At 45.4% G+C, this 22,505-nt stretch overlaps 1 protein-coding gene across 1 annotated transcript in view; it reads left to right on the forward strand.

Moving 5' to 3' along the window:
* The first annotated feature begins 5,507 nt into the window (after positions 1 to 5,507).
* LOC115462277 (WD repeat-containing protein 41-like) overlaps positions 5,508 to 22,505 on the forward strand; it is a 181,717-nt gene continuing 164,719 nt past the window's right edge. Inside the window, exons 1-2 of the mRNA XM_030192289.1 lie at positions 5,508 to 5,708; positions 9,259 to 9,374. Coding sequence (XP_030048149.1) covers positions 5,661 to 5,708; positions 9,259 to 9,374 — 164 coding nt within the window. The 5' untranslated portion in view covers positions 5,508 to 5,660. The remainder of the gene's footprint in view (positions 5,709 to 9,258; positions 9,375 to 22,505) is intronic.

Below are 22,505 nucleotides of genomic sequence, written 5' to 3' on the forward strand. Positions count from 1 at the left end.
CCAAATTGAGGAACATATTTCGGGCTTCTGGGGAAATGGGGAATTTAGTCTCGGTCTGCTCGGCACGAGCAATTTCATCGAATACGTCTTGGTAGCCGACAACAGTAGTCTGGTAGTGCGTAGGAGGCTTCGTTTCGAGACTCTGATATATGGTAATATATGTCAACGGATCCATTCCTCCGCCGTCAATGCCGAGGCCCCACGTTCCTCTCCAGGGCATGTCGTGTCCTCGGATGGGCCAGTCGAGGGACACATAGTTACCAGAACCTCGACGAAATTCACCCAGGGCCGGCGCAGCCGGTGTATCCTCCTCCCGTATAAGCACATACTCGGTCCCAGCCCGAGGCTCGAGTGTCGCCGGCGCATGGGAGCCACACCCACGGGGAGCAGCATCTCATGTCTGGACTGAAGGGGCAGACATACTTGTGGTCCTTAACGTATGCCTCTCGCCAACTCTGGCTACCACACTTGCGAGACCAAGGGTGCTGTCCATGGCGGCACAGACGTCGAAGGTGAGGGTTGCTACAGTTTGGATGCCACCGACAAGGATACGAGTGGAATTAATGTAATACAGAATGCCATCTCCCTCGACTCCCGGAGGTCCGGCCACATACGCAGGGAGTCCTACGCTGAGGGTGACATTGTAGTATCTTGGTTTGGTAGGGCTGTGACAGATAGTGAGATTTCCTTGGAGGCATCTGTGGAACTGTTGGAGGCCATTCGGAGTGATGAGGGCACAAGTCGGGAGAAACTGGCAACCGCCTTCCGGGGGCTGCGTCTGGTGAATGAGGGTAGTGACTAGGTGATATCCTCCCTCTATACGGTGGCGCACGAGGCGCAAACATTCAGTACAGTTCTGGCTCAAGGGGTAATAGCTCGGGACTGAGCAGAGGAGGAGTAGTAGGCTCAGCATCATATATGCGGTGGAAGGTATCCGAGCCTTTGCAGCAAGAAGATGATAAGGCCCACGATTATGGCTGCGATAAAGAGAGAGCCAAAAACGCAGTGGGTCCAGAAACTGAGTTCCTGTTGCTGGGCAGGCATGAATCTGGTGGTTCACGTCTTTCTTAGAGTCAGCCGTAATGGAGCGTCAGGATGTTGGTGCGCAGTCCAACGCTTCAGGGAGCTGCTAGTGGGAGCAGCAGGCTTCAATCGGGTCCATGTATCCACACTGGGCTTCCTGCAATTTTAACAGCGGTGGAGGTCGTTAGGAGAACAAGGGAGGGCCCCTTCCATTTTGGCTTTAGGCAGTCAGATTCATCCCACTCTTTTACCCATACCTCGTCTCCCACCCTGAACCTGTGCGTCGGATTGGTGAGGACCAAGGGAGCTACTCTTTCAGTGTACTGCTGGATGTCTTGCACTACCTGGTGTAAGGCTCTCATCTGTTTTACTAAGGAACTCTCACCCTGTATCTGCAAGGAGTCGGGAAGGAGGGCAGTGGTGGTGGCCTAGCGTACATCATCTCGTAAGGAGTAAGGCCTGTAGCCTTGGGGGTACACCTAAGATGCAGCAGGCCAGGGGGAGCAGGTCGGGCCACTTGGCTTTTGCTTCTTGGCATAGCTTGGCAAGCTGGTTCTTCAGGGATCGGTTAGCCCTCTCTACTACTCCACTGCTTTGGGGTCTCCAGGCACAATGCAACTTCCAATCGAGGCCCAGTCTGGTACTGAGCTGTTGTGTTACTTCACTGGCGAAGGCGGGGCCGTTGTCAGAATTTATTTGCTTGGGGAGGCCGTATCTGGGTAGGATTTGATGAAGCAGTAGGGAGGTAACTTCTTTAGCCATTTCCGTTCTAGTGGGCTGGGCTTCAATCCATCCGGTGTAGGTACACACGGCGACGATGATAGCTTTGTAACCGCGCGCCGGGGGCATGTGTGTGAAGTCAATCTGGCACACGTGGAAAGGGCTGGTGCCTCGGAGAACATGTCCTGGCATAGGGCCGGGCCCCGTTCGAGGGTTGTTCCGGGCACAAGTCGCGCATCGGCTGGAAGCGTTTTGGTCCACAGGGATAGTTTGTTGATGTAGTAGGTCTTCTCAAGTAAGCGCCCCAGGGCGTCCCTTCCCAGGTGGGTGCGGTCGTGAGCCTCCTTGGCCACCGTCCAGGCCAAGGCTTCGGGTATCCATATACGCCCATCCTGTAGTATCCACCAGCCATTGCGTGACTGTAGACCCTCTTGTTGGGCCCATTCCGTTTCTTGGGGGGTGTAAATAGGGGTCTCCGTAGGGAGCTGGACGACGAGTACGGGGTCAGGAGGGTGAGAGGAGTAGGGGAGCTGACTTGCCCTTTTGCAGCGTCGTCCGCCCGCTGATTTCCCCGGGCGATAGGGTCCGTTCTTCCAGTGTGGGCCCTGCAGTGCATCACAGCCACCTTCTTCGGCTTCCATACCGACTCGAGTAATTGGCAGATTTCAGCGGCATTTGCAAGTCCTTTCCCTTCAGCTGTCAGAAATCCCCTCTCTTTGTACAAGGCTCCGTGCACCTGGAGGGTGAGGAAAGCGTATTTGGAGTCGGTGTAAATGTTGACAACTTTCCCTTCAGCCCACAGGAGGGCTCTGGTGAGGGCGATTAGCTCCGCTTTCTGGGCTGATGTTCCGGGGTTGTCAGAGCCATAGCCTCGATCACATGGTCCTCCGATACCACCGCATAGCCAGCTCTTCGAATTCCCTCTATCACCTGCTGCTTCCATCGGTTAAAAAGGGTGATGCCCCTTGCCAGGGTTGATCCTTCAGGTCAGGTCTGCTCGAGTGCACAGTGGCCATTACCTCTTCACAGTCGTGGAGTGGTGGTTCAGGGGCCGGAAGGAGGGTGGCAGGATTGAGGTTGGTCGTGTCCAGGATCCGCACCTCCGGATTCTCGCACAGGAGGGCTTGGTATTTGACCAATCGGGAGTTGGTCATCCATCTGGGTCCGTGGCTCTCGAGTAGGCCGCGGATGGTGTGGGGTGTGGTCACAAAAAGTGTTTGGCCGAATGTGAGTTTATTGGCCTCGTGTATCAGGAGACAGGCCGCTGCAATGCTTCGGAGACAGCCCGGCCATCCTCGTGCCACGTTGTCCATGCTCTTGGAGAGGTATGCTACAGGGCGTTGCCAGGTGCCGACCAGTTGGGTGAGGACTCCAAGTGCCAATCCCTTCTTTTCGTCGATGAACAAGTGGAACGGCTTAGTCACATCTGGCAGTCCGAGCGCTGGTGGGGCCGCAAGGGCATCCTTAAGGTCCTGAAGGGCTTTCAGTTCGTGTTTCTCCCACTGGAGATTTTGGCCCTCGAGTTCAGGTCCTTTCAGTTTGGCGTACAACCTGTGGGTCAGGATGGCAAAATTGATAATCCAAATGCGGCAATATCCAGCGGCTCCGAGGAGTGCCCGTAGTTCCTTCTTATTTGCAGGAGTGGGTTGGTTGCGGATGGCTTGGGTTCGGGGGATACCGAGCCGTCGGGTTCCTTCTCGGAGGCGAAACCCCAGATACTCGACTTCGATCTCGCATATCTGCGCCTTCTTGCGACTGGCCCGGTACCCCTGGGCTTCCAGGGTTTTCAAGAGGTAAAGGGTGGCTTCTGCACAGTCCGTGTACGTCTCACGGGCCACCAACAGGTCATCCACGTATTGGACGACCGGCCCGTACTCGTCTTGGTACGTTTCAGGTCCTGGGCAAGCTGGTCACCAAAGAGGGTGGGGGAGTTCTTGAACCCCTGGGAAGCCGGGTCCATGTATATTGCTGCTTGGTTCCCGTCTGTAAGTCTTCCCACGTGAAGGCAAACAACTTTTGGCTGTCAACAGCAAGAGGGATGGAGAAGAAGGCGTCCTTCAAATCAATGACACTGTACCACTTGGTCTGAGATGGCACTTGGGCCAGGATGGAGTATGGGTTCGGTACGAGGGCAACGATGTCGGCTACCTGGTTGTTGACTTTCCTCAGGTCCTGGACGGGTCTGTACTCGGATGTTCCTGGCTTCTTAACGGGCAACAATGGGGTGTTCCATGCGGATCTGATTGGCTTAAGGACTCCCTGTTGAAGGAGTTTCTGTAGATGTATGTGCATACTATGCCGGGCTGCATAGGGGATGTGGTATTGTCCTGGTTAACAACTTGAGCATTCGGTTTGAGCTCAATCCAGATGGGGATAGCGTTTACGGCCAGTCCGCCGGGGTTCAATTCTGCCCATACATCAGGCACTTCATCCATTATGGCCGCCTCTGCTGGGCGAAAGGGGTGTTCTGGTCGTAACCGGCAGTCGCCGGGTCCCGCAGTATGGGGGAACATGTAGTCTCCATTCTTCTCTTACTGGACAGATAAGTGTTACTGGCCGATCTTCAAAGCGAGCTTCCACTTCACCCGTAGTCTTGAACTTCAAGGTGGCCTGGAGCTTACAGAGTAGGTCTCGACCAATCAAGGGGACCGGGCATCCAGGGATGTGTATGAACTGATGGGACACCATCGTCCCTCCGATCTGGACTTGGCGCTCTTTGAGGAGGGGGGCCGCAAGGGATTTCCCGGAGGCTCCCACAATTGGTATAGTTTCTTTTCGTGGCTGGGGCTATGGCAGGTGGTGATAACAGATCGCTGGGCCCCTGTGTCTAGTAAGGCCTTCATAGATTCTGTCCCCACTCGAATTTCCACCAGAGGGTCAGTGGGGACTCTGCCCTCCGGTTTTCTTCATGCTGAGCCGTCTCGGGTAGCGTCCACAGCCATCTGCCATTCCCTCCGGTCATCCCGTCCTCTCTCTCTTCGGCCCCTCCCACGGCCTCGCCTAGGGGCCCCCGTACGGTCGCCGGTCTCCTCCTCTCTCTGCCGGTCCCATGATTCCTCTTCTCTCGGGTTGTCCCGTATCTCCTCTGGACAATCAGCCCACCAGTGTCCTTCTTGTCGGCAATTTTGCACACTGGTTACGCCCTATGGGGGACCGCGTTCCTCTTGTTCTCCTGCCCCTCCCCTTTGGTCTAGACCTCATTCGTTCTTCCAGCACCGTAGCCAACACATCTGCCTTCTCCCGCATCCGTCTGGGTGACTAAGTGGGAGGCCAGCAAGAAGCAGATTGCAGTAGTCTAGGAGTTACAAATAACTAAAGTAATAATATAATCATAATACTAATGCAGCATCAGGGTACATACTGCATTAGTATTATGATTGTATTATTACTTTAGTTATTGTAACCCCTGGTAATTTCCAGCAGGGCGGCAAAAATTGACGGTATTAGAACTACCCTGATCTAATAAAGTCAATTTTTACTGTCCAGCACATATTGTTGGAAAAGCAGAGTCCATTATAAAATCTATTATGGTACGCGTTTTCAGTTTCTAAAAAGGAGAAAGGGAAATCCACTATTTTTTGAGGGGAACACCAAATAATCTCAACTCCCTGTAACCAGAACACCCACAGTCGACGACTGCAATCAAACATAAAAGGTAAGGTTACGTGACGTCACACTACGTTTGTCCATCTAGGGCCGCCGTCCGCTAGAGGGCGAGCTATTGCATGACGTTCTGTTGACCTTGCGCAGTCGCGAAAGCTGCTTGGTGATTGGTATACAGCGAGTTCGAGTGAGCGAGAACTGGGAAGTGGTGTGCGTAGTGGGTGCCGGCAACTGGGTCTGAAGCTTGCCTGGGATACCCTGTCACTGTGTGCCTATCCTTCGAGCGGCGGAAGCTGCTGCTGTTCGTTGCCCTCATGCTACGATGGCTGCTTGGGAGCCGGGAACAGCAGGGACAGCAGGAGGTGTGTAGGTACCAGGTGGCCGCTTCCTTTTCTTCTGCAGCACTACAGGTTCATGAAATCATGTTCATGGCTGTGTGACTTGGTTATTTTCTCACAGAAGTGAAAAATAGAACATGAAGGGTCCTACGTACTAAAGGTTTCTGGTATAGGACTTTAAGCCCCTGTTAAATACTCTGTGGTTTCATAGATGCCATAGATAAACCATCCTAAAGAGTGAGGTTCTTCAGATAGTGCATCAAGATTTAAGGTGATAGTCTTTTGCAAATGAAAACAAGGCAGTGTAAAGTGGTATTTGTTTCTTCAAAATGATGCATGTACAATATAAGCCAGTTTTCAAAGAAGTTTGTCCAGTGGCTAAAATATGTGCATAGGTTTCATAGCGCATACACATGTAGGTACAGTTGAAAGGATGGGGCAGGAGGCAAATTATTGAGGAAGTTGTATTCATATTTTCCCTTTCTGGTTGGGCCACTTAGCTTTTTTTTCTCTTTAAGCTTGCATGTCATGAAAATGGTGATCAAAATGATTGAGGGTCTAAATGAGTGAGAGAAGGCTCTCACAGAGCGTGTGCTAGTGTGTGAGACTTGCATTTCTGTGATGTGCTGGTGGATATTTTGCTGGCAGCATGACTATTATTTGTTTCACCAGGAAGAATGAGTGGAGGGTTTCATGTTCCTGAACAAGAGGGGGCATCTTTAGGATGACCATAATGGCCTAGTAAGTACAGTGGAGGAGGGAAGGGAAAGGGAGGCATATTAACTACACTTCAACCTGTTGATACTGTTCCAAAAAAGTTAAACATACCTGATACAAATCAGATTTATTTTGTTTGCTTTAATAAAAATATCTTTGTTATATTAATTGGCTGTCCTTGGATGTCCAGCATTGCTAATTAAGATACTTGTGTGTGTAGATGCTGACATGTACAAAACCTTGAGTGATTCTGCTCTTTGACATTTTTTTTAAATGCATAAAATACAGGAATACCAAGTTACCCAGTTCCAGGGTGGCGATGTTGAGACAGTCCTGGACTTCTGTCAACCCCATCCTGTTGTATTATGGAACTTGTAGCACTGGTTTCAATGGACAGGATCTGGCACTACAAATCCCACACTGCTTTGGGATGTCCACTCAAAACCAGGACTGGCCAAAAAGTCTGGAGCCTGGAATTGGGTAACGACATCTATGCAGCTGTTCCAGCTGTACATGCTTCCATAATATACAACTTTACCACATTATATATATTTTATAGAAGGCTCCACTTTAAGTAAACCTTTTTGTAAAATTGGGCTTTAAATTGTGGACTTCTTGACCTTGAATGTCCCTTTTATGACTTAGACAACATATATGTAGAAAGGTAGTAAAACAGCAGAAGGTGGTAACTACTCCCTCTCCATCCCAAATAGTGACCCAAGAGTACTTAGGATTGGTGGGTGAGACATGTACCCCCGGATTCAATATAATGTGACAAAAATTGTGTGCATAAATCTGGTTGTATTCTGGATTTGCGTGTGCAATTTAATTAAGCCAATCAGCACTGATAATTGCCACTTAAGCAATTATTGATACTAACTGGCATTAATTAGAATTTAAGCACACAGCTTGCTAGGCGTATTCTGTAAAGTGGTGTGCGTAAATTCTAATGTGTGCTGTCAGAAAGGGGGCATTGCCACGGGCAGGCCATGGGCGTTCCAGAAACCTACATGCATGTTTATAGATTACACCTGCTTCGCGCCTAATTTAGGTGCCGGTATTTCCACCAAGTTTTTCTTGGTGTAAATGGATGCGCCTAGAGTTAGGCGCAGGCATGGCCGCTAAGTGTATTCTATAAGGCGGCTAGGCATATTCTATAAACTGCGCCTAAATGTAGGTGTGGTTTAAAGAATACACTTAAGTGGCAATATTTTTGGTGCCGGATTTTCAGGCACCATATATAGAATCTAGTCCATAATCATACTGTCATAGTTACTTTTTTGCAACTATTTAAATTCTTGAGTCAGATGTAGGGAAGGGCTTTTCCAATTTTGAATTTATGATTAAAAAAAACACCCTTTAGCACATTAGACCTTTTTTGTGATATTCAGGACACATTTTTGTTAAGATAAAACTAAACAAATAACAAAACAAATTGTATCATTATGAATGTCGACAGGAAAAAGTCTTCTTGCCACTTTTATGGGGAAAAATTCCTTCAGTAATACAAGCCGCTGCTTATCGTTAACAGCTAAAATACATGCATGTGAAACAAACACTGAGTGGTCATATTTTAATTTTGTATGATGTCCCTTGAAATAGACTGTACGAAGTCCTATGTAATCCCACACATTGGAGCAGTTTGGTTTTCTAGCATGTGTAACTCATAGGAAAATGTATGCATACAGGGTTCAGGGTTGACAACTCCACAGTTTTCCCATGGAATTGGACGGCTTTAATAAGTTGATTGCAGGCACTTTTGAACAGTTGTGGGTTGATACTTTTTGGGCTGTTGGTACATCTCAAGCCTCATTCTGACTCCAAATTTGACCAATAGGAGGGTGAGGTAGGTGATGAGGTTATCAGTCCAGCAAGCAGTGAGCACGTGGGATTGGAGGAGTAGGATCAAGCATGTCACACAGCAGCATAGCTTGTCGCGGCAGTGACCACGGGGGACCCCTTCCCCCTCTCCTCAGACAGCTTGTTGGGCAGGCAGTGACCACCAAGGGGGGCACCCCCCCCACAAACACACACACTCTTCAGATAGCTTGAGCTATTTTGTACTCCTTTCGAGTTCAGATTGAGCAGGGAGATTTTTTGCTGGCAACCCTGACAGGGTTCTCTTTTCAGAAAGATTTTTCCTTGTTTTGACAAGATATTAACAATTTAGGCCTAAAGTGTTCTGTTGCTAACATTTTGATTGCTTGTCTATAGTATATCATTGCTGCAGTAAAAGTCACCTTACATGGGAGTCCTTTTACAAAGCAGCACTAAAAAGTGTCCGTAGCTTGTCCTTACACAGGGCTTCCCTGTGCAGTAGTAAAATGGCCGATTTTTTAAATGTTTTATTAATGACTATGTGCTAATGTTGCCATTAGCGCATAGCTATTAAAAAAGATTATCGTGTGAGCCCTTACCACCACCTGTTTTGTAGATGATAAAGGCTTGCATACTAATCAGTTAGTACGAGCCAATGTAGTTGCACTGATTACCTCAGACATGCCCACGCTTTATCCCCAGACTTGCCCTCTCCCGTGGTAAAAAATAAAATAATTTTTTAGCTTGTGGTATGCATATGCTAACCCAAAAAGTATCACAGGATGCCTGAATGTGCCCCACAGTAAACCCTTTTATGCTGCAATAAGCAAACAAGTGTAAAAGGACCCCATAGTGAAAAAGAATAAGGGATGTTATTCTGTTGGAAATTTATGCTAGATTGAACAGTACGTCATTTTTCTTTTTATATGAGGCGTGTTACATATCATGAAAGTAAATATGACATCTAATACTTGAAAATTATTTGTATTTAATTAAGCTAAACAATGTAAAGATGTGTTTTCTGTTTTATGTCTTTTAGAAATCCCCTGTACTAACCATAGGTGAAGAACAAACACACAATCCTTATACGGAGCTTCAAGTACTAAAAGCACATCATGACATTGTGCGATTTCTGGTACAAATAGATGATTACAGGTACATTTTTTTTCTAAATTTGAATTCTGCGGTTTAAGAGGTTCAGATATGTCAAATTTTAGAATGAAAGGATAGATGTATGATAACCAGAGTGAAACACATTGAATATCAGGTTTTGATTTTTTATCTTCAGTTGTGTTTATAACTGAGTTTAATACACCAACCAAGGGCCCTGTTTACAAAGGTGTGCTAGCGTTTTTTTTTGCACACTAACCGTGTAGATGCCCATAATATTCCTGTGGGCATCTACAATGTTTACATGCGCTAAAAAGGCTAGCACGCCTTTGTAAACAGGGCCCCAAATGTTTTGTACATTCATGAGTTTGTGCCCTTATAATTACTGAAAATTTACTGTATTTTGTTTTTACAGATGGCTTGTGGACTATTTTAATACCTGGTTCACTTAGGGTTCCTTTTACTAAGCTGCATTAGGTGCTACCATATGCTTAACTTAGCATAAATGGAGTACTTACTGCAGGACACACTTTGACTCCTGAGGCAGTCATATTACTGCCGAAACACGGGACTGTGTCGAGTCCATTGAATCTTTTTGTGCCAATAAACACGTCTTTCTTCATTAACCTCTGGAGTCTTGTTTGGATTGATTACCTAACGTCCTATTCCAAGGAATATTCAAACACATTGACATTTTCTTATAAATTTCCCGAATCTGTACATTTGAATAACTTTATCCTAAACATTTTTCAGTAGCTCAGTGTCTAGTATGTACCTTTGCTTCTGATTTTCTTCATACCACAGAAACAGTTTGATTACCCATCCAGGAGGTTTCATATTAACTCAGATACTATGACTGGACATGAGTGGTCTCTATTTAAGTTGGTAAGACAGTTTCGGAAACTGAGCTGATTTGGGTTTGCTGTGACAAAGGGTAGGAAGACTTATGCAATCAACTTTTTATTTGTGCTTAAATTTTGGATATTTCTGTAGTTCTTTTACACTGAAAGTGAAGAATATGTTGTGTGTGTACATATCAGTGAAACTACCTAGAACAGAGCAGAGTGAGGTTTCTGGTATCCATTGGACTGCTGGCTTTACTAGAGATAGGTCTTGGCAGATGAATCTGATTAATTTTGTTGGTTGGGTGAGCAGAGGAGCAAATTGAGTGAGAGTGCTAGATGTAGTATACTTAGATTTCAGCAAAGCCTTTGACACAGTTCTGCATTAGTGACTTATTTATAAACTGAGCCCTTTCTGTAGTCCTGTTTAGGTTGGATAATTGAGACTGTACTGTAGTTTGCTGAAAAAAGTATGGACGTAGACTGATTATTTGTTGTACATTTGGAGATGGAAAAGAAAATTGAGTGGTGCCTTTGTGTGCATTTATGTTGCTGGATATTTTATATTTTTTTATTTAAAATATTGTTGGTCATTTTTTATTTTGTATGTGTATTCTCCACTTAGAATGTTCAGATATTGCAGAATGTAAATAAAATAGCCTAAGCTTGTGTGAAATTGTATAGGGTTTCTGTTTTCATTGTTTCAGGGCACGGTAGAGAGGAATACTTAGGTGCTGCACGGGAGAGCATGGACCAATGGGCACAAGAGGAGTGTGCCAGATGTAAGAGAGGCAAGTGAAGAGTGTGAAGAGTATGCAAATTTAAGCACCAAAACAGGGAGAAAAGGGCAGCTGGGCAGAGTTATGGCCAGGTTTTGATGTCAGGGGGAGCAGGCCTTTTATAAAATTTTTATTTATTATTTAGTTACATTTGTACCCTGCGCTTTCCCACTCATGGCAGGCTCAATGCAGCTTACATATACAGGTACTTATTTGTACCTGGGGCAATGGAGGGTTAAGTGACTTGCCCAGAGTCACAAGGAGCTGTGCCTGAAGTGGGAATCGAACTCAGTTCCTTAGTTCCCCAGGACCAGAGTCCACCACCCTAACCACTAGGCCACTCCTCCACTGGTTCAATAGGCGCTGGTTCAAGATTGAAGGGTCAATCTGCAGAGGCACTATTTCATTCAAAATCTGTTTGGAGGAGCGACTGCTCCCCTTGCACCTCACCTAGCTACACCTCTGTAGCTGGATGGAGATGGGAGTGTAACTGTAGGAAAGAGCTAGACAGAAGTGGAGGGACCAGAGAAAATTGGGGGGGGGGGGGGAGTGAAGAACGTTCAGCAGTTGACCCAGATGAAAATGATATCAGAGGTAGGACTCAGCTCCATATTTCAGAAGGCCAGTTATTGTCTTCTATGGACTCTGAGGGACAGATTATGATCTTCAGTTCTTTTTTTCTAGTTTGATGATCTGTTTTTCTTGGTACTCAGTTTCTCTACATTGCCTCATTGTAATTTTGAATTGAGTTTCTATTTTCATTGTCTGTCACCCTTGCTGTGTTTGTCTCAAATCACTCTTTAATATTGTCTACTGATAATTGTAATTTAGAGAGTATATTGATATTTCTGTTATGGTTTCTTCGGATGTGTCTGTAAGGGGCCTTCCTATCTTAGCCACAATCTTTCTCCTCTGCATCTTAAAGAACATTGCAGATAGGTCTTTTACCGCAGATTTGTTCATGCATTAAATTAATGCATGGATTTTTATTACATCGCTGCTTTGATAATACAAAATGCTGAATCTTAATGGTTTTCATCCTTCTACCCAGCATATATACTACCTATTCAGATCTTTGAGTCTGTATGAAGAATTTTTCTGTCCATTTTTGTACAGTCTTCACTGACATTTTTTTAGTTTGGTTATAATACTTTTTGCCATTGTTGTAAAGGTATAAATAGATTCTAGGATCAAGTGATAAGGTTTATTCTTCATCAAAGACTACCTTTCCAGAATTAAGGTAATGGTGGATTTGGGAGATAGTCTGATTGATTAATGCTTCTAAGTTTTCGAGCCAATTCATAGCAGTCAGCCTCCTTGCCAGAAAATGTATGCATGCCAGATGGCTGGCCCCAGAGCCCTGTGTGGATGACAGATTATATAGAAATGGCAAAGAAATCTCAACAACTCTGGGAAAGGGTATAGAAATTGACAAGTTCTTCATGATGTGGGACTTTTTTTTTATTCAAAAGCTGGCTAATGAACCATGAAACATAATTTATAATGCTTTTATAGGGTCTTATTGGTATGATTGTTAGATCTCTGCTAAACCCAATTATGAGTTAGAATTTAGATCATTTTCAATAATAAGACTTAATAAGCTTTTTGGAGATTTTGGGAAGGACTTCTGAAAACAGGACCAGTTTGGCAGTACATCTATTTGAGACATATGCTCTAGGGTACAAAAACGTTAGTGCTGGTTTTAATCCATAAAATAGAAAGTTGTGTTTGGCATATTACAGGGTATATTAGGGGGTATGAAATTCTGGATTCCTACAGCTGTTCATTATGCTTTCTATTTTAATTTATCAGTGAAATATCATTTAAAATAAGTTGATTTTTTCCCCAGAGGCCTGTATTTGTTTTCTGACTGCTTCCAGTTCTCTTTGGTGCATTTAAGGAGGCCAGTGGTAGTCTAGTCATTTCTTTAATAGAAACCACTTTTATGTGTTTATTCAGGTTCTCTTTGTCTTATGTATTACATTTTGTTTAAAAGATCAGAAACCATTCAGTGTGACATATATATGCGATAACAGGGGGAATCAGGAGGGGGGAAAACATTTTTCACATTGCTGCATCTTTTAACAAGTTCTTAATACACACACAGACACATGTGTGCATACAGAGGGGTTGGAAAGATTTCCTTGAGCCATGCTCTGCATGCTTTCCCCACTTCTCAGATCCAGCTATGCCTTTATCACATCCTCTAACAGCAAATTTCACAGCTTATTTGACTGAAACGCCTCAGAAGTGTTGTGGCTTGAAAACCATATTTTTAGCTATCCTCTTTGATCTAGAGAACTAAAAAGCCCAAGAGCAAAGTATAAACTCTTTTAAAATAATCCTCTTCTACAATAATAGCCCAACATCTAACTCAGCAATATAATATATTTAAAGGGGGGGGGGGGTAATTTATTATTTCAGGCAGAGCATTTGATGTAAAAAAAAAAAAAGGTTAGATAAATTACCTCAACTTGCAGTGAGCTAGTCTTAGAGTGAGTTCTTGGAGGAAGAGTTTATGAACCATTATTAGCCCAAGTAGATATGGGAAAGCCACTACTTATCACTAAAAGTGAGAAAAATGAGAATGTATCTGGTTTTTGGCATCCTGTTAGGTGTTTGTGACTTGGATTTATTTATTTTATTTATGTATTTATTTAGATTTTGCTCTAACTTTGTACCTGAGGCAATGGAGGGTTAAGTGACTTGCCCAAGATCACAAAGAGCAGCAGCAGGATTTGAACTGGCCACCTCTGAAAAAAGAAAACGGTAGTGCATGATAGTCATTAAGATTGAAATAGTGATGAAAAGCTCGAAGCTGTCGAAAAAGAAAGAAAGATAATCTTAGATATTTGTGCTATTAGAGGCTTGAAGGAGAGGGCAGTGTCCCAGATAATTCTCAAATATTTGAAGCTAGTGACAGGAGTGATTTGTCCAAATAGAGTGAGAGGCATAGGTGGAAGTGTGGAAAAACCAGTAAACCAACAGGCTACTGTTTTATCTGGGTTGAGGACTAAATGGTGGTCCTTTAACCAATTAGTGACTGCGTCTAGGCACATCTGAAAGGGAAGAATCACAGGGGGGAAGACTAACTTGGATAGGTAGGATAGATGAGAAGAATGTCATCTGCTTAATAAGCTGAAATCCCAAATGACTGGATGAGGGTAGCAAGAGGACTTAAAAATAAATTAAATAGAAGGTGGAAAAGATTGAACCTTGAGGGACACCACAATGAAGCTCCTTAGTCTCCGAGATAGAAGATGTTGTTTGAACTTGGAAAGAATGTTGTGAGAGAAATGATTTAAACCAGTTGTAGATGTCTCCTGTGATACCTAGTGATGAAAGATGGGAGAGAAGCAGAGAATGATTAACAAGGTCAAAGGTCAAAGATGAAGAGAGGTAGCCAAAACAATTTTCCTTAGCGTATGCAGCAGATGAATCCAAGAACTGGTGGGTTGTGTCCATCTACCAGCAGGTGGAGATAGAGATTACAAAGCTGAAGGCAGTGATACCAGACGGCCAGCTCCTCCTTCACCTCAGTACATCTCTATCTTCAGCAGATGGTGGACGGTGCTTCAGCAGCTCCTGGATTTGTTTGTTGGGGATACTCCTGGGTCCTGTGGGCCAGTTGAGTTTAGGGGTGTCTGGCTGGTGGTGCCGACTTTGGGGGCATACTCAGTCTTCTGGGTCCCTGCTTCACCCTTTCCCCCCTTGCCGCCCGGTCTTTAGAGCTCTAGCCTGCCTCACCAGTAAATTAAAAAAAAAACCAAGAGAGCTCCTTTGCTTTAATTCGGTGTGAAAAAACAAAACAGAAGATTTCTGACAGGACCAGGCATCAAACATATAAACGGCAAGTGACCGTACTCACTTGCAAATGTGCAGTAGAGACTTCCTTCTCTGTCCCTCCCTCGCGTCAAGACGTCATGACGTCAGAGGGCGGAATCAAACATATAAATGGCAAGTGACCGTACTCACTTGCAAATGTGCAGTAGAGACTTCCTTCTCTGTCCCTCCCTCGCGTCAAGACGTCATGACGTCAGAGGGCGGAACAGAGAGGGAAACGGAATTGAATTGTCGGACGCCACCGCTGGCCCCTGGAAAGGAACATCGCGCGAAACAACCTCCACCCTTCCCCCCCCATCCCCGCCGCCGCTCCCGCCCCCCTCCGTATCGGGCCCCCTTCACTGACCTGATAGCACCTCTCACCTCCGTATGGAAGTGCTGCAGGCAGCAGCAGAGCTTTCACACGGAGGTGAGAGGCGCTGTCAGGTCAGTGCAGGGGCCCCGGCACGGAGGGGCGAGGGAGTGGCGGCGAGGAGGGTAGCTGGACATGGGGGGAGGGCAGGGGGGAGAGGGCATGGTTGCTGGACATGGGGTGAGAGCAGGGCAGAGAGGAGGGTTGCTGGGGAAGGGGGGAGGCCAAGGAAAAGAGAGGGTTGCTGGATATGGGGGTGGGGGGAGGATCGGTGGACAAGGGGAGAGAGGAGGGCTGCAATACTCGCCCGTTTTTATGGGCTTAATGGCTAGTTTATTAATAAAAGCTTATTGGTTCAAGGCAAGAACTCATCTGAATGGCAAGTGCAGGTTCAGGGGCAACAAGAATCTCTTGGTAATCTGAGAAATTAGTGACTGTTAAATTTAAAAAAAAAAGAGACCTTCAGTGTGTCAGGACTGCTTTAATGTAGGTAACTTTATGTATTAAAAACAGAGAAACTAGAAAACTGTAACAAGTCTGATTCTATGGCTGCTTAATTTCCCCAATCACCTGTTGTGTTACCTACCTGCGGCTTTTAGTGGCTGAAAGATTTGTTGCTCTTTGATCAGATTTACTATGTACCATCTAGAAGAAGAAGGGTAACAAAATGAGAAGGTTGCAAACAATATGTGTTGCTTGATAGTTTAGGCTTCATAGGTTTTCTAGAGAGATTTAGAAACAGTTCACGTGGAAGGGCATAATCGAATGGGACGCCCAAGTTTTCATGAGGGTGTCCTTGCAGGTTGGCCCCATACAGGGGCGGGGCAACCCGTATTATCGAAACAAGATGGGCGTCCATCTTTTGTTTCGATAATGCGATCGGGGACGCCCAAATCATGAAATTTAGGTTGACCTTAGAGATGGTCGTCCTTAGGTCGTTTTTGAGATGGTCGTCCCCGGTTTTCGGTGATAATGGAAACCGAGGACGCCCATCTTCAAAACGCGACCAAATCCAGGCCATTTGGTCATGGGAGAAGCCAGCATTCATAGTGCACTGGTCCCCCTCACATGCCAGGACACCAACCGGGCACCCAATGGGGCACTGCAGTGGACTTCAGAAAAAGGTTCCATGTGCATAGCTCCCTTACCTTGGGTGCTGAGCCCCCCAATCCCCCGCAAACCCGAAACCCACAACTGTACGCCACTACCATAGCCCTTAAGGATGAAGGGGGGCACCTACATGTGGGTACAGTGGGTTTTGGAGGGTTCACATTTACCACCATGTGTAATAGGTGGGGGGGGGGGGGGGGGGAAATGGGCCTGGGCCCGCCTGCCTGAAGTACACTGCACCCACTACAACTGCTCCAGGTACCTGCATACTGCTGCGATGGACCTGAGTATGGCATATGAGGCTGGCATAGAGGCTGGCAAAAAAGTATTTTTAAACTTTTTTTTTTATGGTGGGAGGGGGTTAGTGACCACTGGGGGAGTAAGGGGAGGTGATCCCCGATTCCCTCCGGTGGTCATCTGTTCAGTTTGGGCACCTTTTTGATGCTTGGTCATGAAAAAAATGGACCAAGTAAAGCCATCCAAATGTTCGTCAGGGACGCCCTTCTTTTTTCCATTATCGGCCGAGGACGCCCATCTCCTAAGCACGCCCCAGTCCCGCCTTCGCTACACTGCCGACACGCCCCCATGAACTTTGGTCGTCCTCGCGACGGAAAGCAGTTGAGGGCACCCAAAATCGGCTTTTGATTATGCCGATTTGGGCAACCTTGCGAGAAGGACGCCCATCTCCCGATTTGTGTCGGAAGATAGGCGCCCTTCTCTTTCGAAAATTCACCTGTAAGTCACATTATTGATGTCTTGATTTTAAACAGGACTGTAATCTAGAGGACGAGGGGGCAATTCTTTAACTGCACCACAATTTAGGTGCCCAACTAACATGAGTAGTGAACCTATTGTGTAAGAACACAAGTGTTCTTATAGAATATTATAGAATATATGTGTTCTTTTAGAATATTAGTGTGAAATGGCATCAGTGAGCCTACTTTTAGGTGCAACAGCTTACACCAGACCTATGGCTGGCATAAATAGGCATGCATAATGTACAGAATATTTGAAGTTGTGTGTAAATGTTGCCCCCCCCCCCCCCGCCCCTTACACTTGCATGTTAAAGGCATTTGTGCACATACATTATAGAATACCTTTGAGTGCACTGCTAGTACTTAACATTCATCTACAGAAGTGTTAGTATTCTATAAATTTAAGCATGCAAATGGTGATTAAGTTTAGGCATCTTGTTATAGAATTAAGGGGAAAAGTGATTGCAGGGCATCTGGTGAGGGAGGGTTCTGTAGTGGGGGGAAGAGTCTTTATGTTGGATCAGAGGGTTGGGGGAAGGGAGAGAGGGATCTTTGCAAAGGGGGTCTTTGTATGGGGAGATTGGGGGAGGGAGAGTTCTATTGGGGGGGGTTGAAGGACTTGTCACATGAGCTGCTTTAAGGCAACTCATGTGTCAGACCCCTTTCTCTTAGTCCCGTCTAATAGTTGGGCTGGATAAATGTCTTTATCAGGTCCTGCTGAATATCGGCTGGAACTTGGATAAGCCTGGATATGCCCAGATATTCAATGCCAGTGCTCCAACAGCCCACATTAAATATCTTGGCCTGATTTCCGCCCGCGGCTGTTCACATTTAAAAACACACTGACTGCCCTGGCTGAATATTGACCAGTGACTTCTTAGGAGTTACTAACAACATGTGTTAGCACTGTAAATGTACATTATGTTCTGCAAGGCCTATTGCATAAAAAGAGCCTTCTGTGAACTCTTCTGGCCAGATGCTCAAAAGTCACTGTTAACTACCGAATGTGTCTATATCTACAGCTGAACTTACTGATTTTGAAACAGCGATCAATGCTTAAAGGAAATTGTGTGCAAATGAGATGTGCAGAAATTCTGCAAGTGGCTGAGTAGGGAAAGCACCTACTGTAGAACAGTTTCACGGTAAACATCGATGTTATATAGTCTATTATTAAATGGACTTGGGGAAAATCCACTATTTCTGGGATAAGCAGTATAAAATGTTCTGTACTTTTTTGGGATCTTGCCAGGTATTTGTGACCTGGATTGGCCACTGTTGGAAACAGGATGCTGGATTTGATGGATCTTTGGTCTTTCCCAGTATGGCAATACTTATGTACTTATGCCCAGGGAAAAAAAGCATGGTTGTGGTTCCACTACAACTTTTTAACAGTGCCCCCCCCCCCCCCCCCCCCACACACACACACAATACACGCTCATGGCACATTTCACACACATGTGCAGATACTATTAAAAAAAATACAAGCAGACTGCTTTACCGATAAGTCACCCTCATGGAATGACAGCTCCAGACCTGCCAGAACATTTTGAATGTCAAAGGTAGATGCTTCTTTCTGTGCATAGCATGAAAACATCTCTGAATTGCACAGAATGCTCATTTGAATGAGCTTGTTGTGATACATTTGCATAGGATTATCAATAGCTGCTATCGCGAACAGTAAAAGCCACGCAGAATCCCTTTGTGCATTAGACGCTGAATAGACCGGCTACAACCAGTCTAAATCAAATGTTGCAAGCATGGTAAGCTTTGAGAACTCCCCCCTTAGTAAATAACCCCCTTAGCATATAACCCCCTTAACATTTTAAACTTCCTTTGCTGTCTTTATTAAGTTTCTGTAGGCCTTTGTGTGATTTTGTTTCTGCAGTCTAGGTTTTACACTTCAGTGTTCTGGATAGCATCTTATTGAGAGCTTTACAGAAGGATTTTCTTGTTCTCTCAGTAGCTCAGCTAAAATCAGCAAGTGGAACATTTTCTTAGATTGGTTTTGAAAATAGACTGATACAGGATTTATTTACTAACAGACAGCAGCACCCCTTTAACTCTTTTCTTTTGAAGTTTTTGAACATAAAGTGAGGGTAATTCTGACTGGAAGACCATAAACGAAGCTAAGCCTCAGCAAGACTGAAGAGAAATCTGTCTTAAAATTGCTAGTAATGCTCTAACATCTGACACATTAAACTAAAACCGAATTGATAATGCACTTTTCGACTAGCTTTCTCTGTTGCTCATTTGACCGTTGCTTCCTACTTCAGGAAGCAGTAGATAAGGTTATGGAGGAGGATGAGAGGACTGATATAAAATCAAGTGACCCATGAAAGATGAAGGTGGAGAGCAAAATACATCTGTAGGATGATGGATTCCACTTCATAACTCTAGCCATAGATATGATTTACACTGCTCATGAAACTTTATTCACAGTCTTGTCGGTTCTGCGTATCTATCATTTTGTTCAGATGTTGATTTAAAGTGTTTTATATATTATCTCTTTTCCAAATAGAATAATACCATAGTTTAGAATTTTAATACTCCGTATGTCTACAGATGACCGCCATTAGAACAGATACCTTGGTAGTACATTCTTGTGCTTTAATTTCATAACAGGCCTTGTGGCGAATGCAGAAAAGGACTGATAAGAAATAATAATGCATAATTTGGAAAGCTAAGACAGAAGCCTAGAGTCATGAGCCACTGTTGGGTGGAGACTGTAGTTCATTTCCTAGGCATTCTCTTGTCTCATAGTCCCAATAGTCAGCATACTAGACATCACTTCCTTCTGTTTTCAGTGTTTTTGGATGATGGAAGCAATTTTAAAATATTAAATATGAGAATCCTGAAGCATGAGTACTTGAGGCACTTTCTAACATAATGCAAGTTGTGGATAGATTTGCTTGTTTAGTAACCAAAAGCGTGAGCATTATTGCTGACGAGCTGCACAGAGCCTATTTCTTAGAAACTGTTAACACAGTTTGTTCTTTTACTTTGTTAAAAAGGGGATAAGATAAAAATAATTTCATTACCCTCATGTACAAAATACAAATAATTGTTTTGTTTGTGTCAGTATTCTAAATGTACAGTATATTAAAGTCTGAATTTCCATCAGTGAAGAGGCTGCTGTAAGACACCCCCTAAGTTTTGATTCTGTTCTTTGTTGTAAAGCTGATATTTCAGTACAGGATTTTGTTTTTTCAGTAGCTCAGCTGAAATCAGGAGGAGAGTAAAACTGATCACTGGGACAACACATTTTGACCATGTAACAACTCTGTTGGTCGGAGAACATCAGTTACCAATCACTTTTAGAACTGCATTAAAAATTCTGATTCTTGTTCGTAGAATTTACTATTCTGGTATTCTGCCTTCGTAGCCAGTATTTAAATTCCTTGTACAGTATCCTATCTTTGTGCATAAGATCTGATTCTACTAGACAAACATGCTTCACAGTAGCAGCTCTAAAACGATGGAATGAACTTATCACTTATCTTAGGCTTGAATCTTCTAAAAAGCTTTTTTTTTTTCACTTCGCATTCTATGTTGAATTAACCAGCCTATTCAGCCGATTAGATAAAGGAGATGTCTATTCACATTTCTTGCTCATCTCTTAGGGCCTCTTTTACAAAGCCACGCTACTGATTCTCGGTGCGACAAATGAGCAGAAGCCCGTTCAGTTCCTATGGGCTTCCTCTGTTTGTCGCGTGGGAATTGTAAAAGAAGCCCTGAGTTAGCTCCTGGGTCATAGGCTTGCATCTTAGGCCTGATGTGCTGAAAGGGGGAGCCTAGCTATCTGTCGGACATGTATTTTTGTGCACACACATACAGTTATAGTGGGACAGATTCTATAAATGGTGCTGAACATACGTGGCTGATAAAATTCGGTGTTCCATGTTGTTCTATAAAAGGTGCTTTGGGATGAACACTCCTTATAAAACAGCGTTGATGACTGAATTTGACTCTCAATTTTGAGTGCCAAATTCAGCACTCAAGTTCCATATCATCAAGCTGATCAATCCATAGACTGGTGGGTTGTGTCCATCTACCAGCAGGTGGAGATAGAGAGCAAACTTTTGCCTCCCTATATGTGGTCATGTGCTGCCGGAAACTCCTCAGTATGTTCTCTATCTCAGCAGGTGGTGGTCACACACAGCAGCAGCTCTGGCTAGGCCTCCAAGCCTAATTCTTAGGTTTTGTTGAGTGCCTGGGGTTGAGGGCTCTTCTTGAGCAAGTGCAAACCTGGTGGCGCCAGGTCCCTCCTTTTCTCCCCCCTCCCGCTGGCTCCGTTAAAAGAAAAAAAAATTTTTTTGAACGTCCTTAAAGGCGTTTATTTCGACGTTTATTTAAACGTTTATTGCAGCTACTCACTGGGACACCAGGTCGTTGCAGCTCGGAGCGGCAAGCAGGTAATTTTTACCTTTTTTATAGCGGGCAGGGGGTTCCCCGATTCTTCTCCTCGTGGCATATGGCGTCGGAGGGCGAGGGCTTAAAGAGTCGCTCCCCGAATCGCTTGAGCGCTTCTAGAGGGGATGCGGGGGTCTTAAAGCCTGATTCGCCCTTGTTGGGTGACAGTTTCATGACCGATGAATGTCCCGGTCCTTCCTCCGGCGTGGCGGTTTTTCCCGCCATAAACGCCCATCCCCCGCTCCTCGCCTCCGCCATCTTGGCCGGCCACGTGGCTCGGACGGCTTCTTCTTGGGCCGCCCTTGAGGTTGGAGACATTAATGCCATGAACGCCCTTAATTTGGGCGACGGCACAAAAGCGGCTAAAGTTAAGCGCCGTTCTTCCCGCGCGGCTCCTTCGCGGAGTGTCGCGCTGGACGCCATTTTGGATGCGCAGCATGTCTCTCCCCCACTCTTGCGAGTGCCGGTTGAGGGTGCGTCTAGGGCTGTTGCCCAGGCTGCAGAAGTGCACAGTCTGGGGGGTTTCTCCCCCGAGTTTGTTTTGCTGCTGCATCAGGCCTTCCTTATGCAAAACGCTGCCCCTGCTCCCTCGTCTGGTAAAGAGGTTGAGGTTCCCAGAGGTAAACGCCCTCGGGTTGATTCCCAGGCCTTGGAGGACTTTGTCTCCTCCGATGTAGATGAGGGCAGCGTATCTGAGGTCTCCCAACGGTCCTTTGCGGATTCCTTGGAGGAGACGGATCCCCGCTCGGATGGAGCGGATGACCCCTCTGCAGCGCGGCTTTTTAGCTCAGAGGATTTGCCCAACCTGTTGGTACAGGCCATGGACACTTTGAAGATTTCCTCTCCGGAGGACGTCTCTCCCTCAGCCCCTGTTGGCTCTGCCATTATGCTGGGGACGAAGCGCCCGCCTAGAACCTTCCACGTGCATGATGCCATGCACAGCTTAATTTCGGCTCAATGGGATGTCCCGGAAGCGAGCCTTAAAGTGGCTAGGGCTATGTCCCGCCTCTATCCTTTGACTGAAAGTGAACGTGAGGCCTATCTGTGGCCTACCGTGGATTCTTTAATCACTGCGGTGACTAAGA

Source organism: Microcaecilia unicolor, chromosome 2, assembly GCF_901765095.1.
Source record: "Microcaecilia unicolor chromosome 2, aMicUni1.1, whole genome shotgun sequence".
NCBI classification, from domain to species: domain Eukaryota; kingdom Metazoa; phylum Chordata; class Amphibia; order Gymnophiona; family Siphonopidae; genus Microcaecilia; species Microcaecilia unicolor.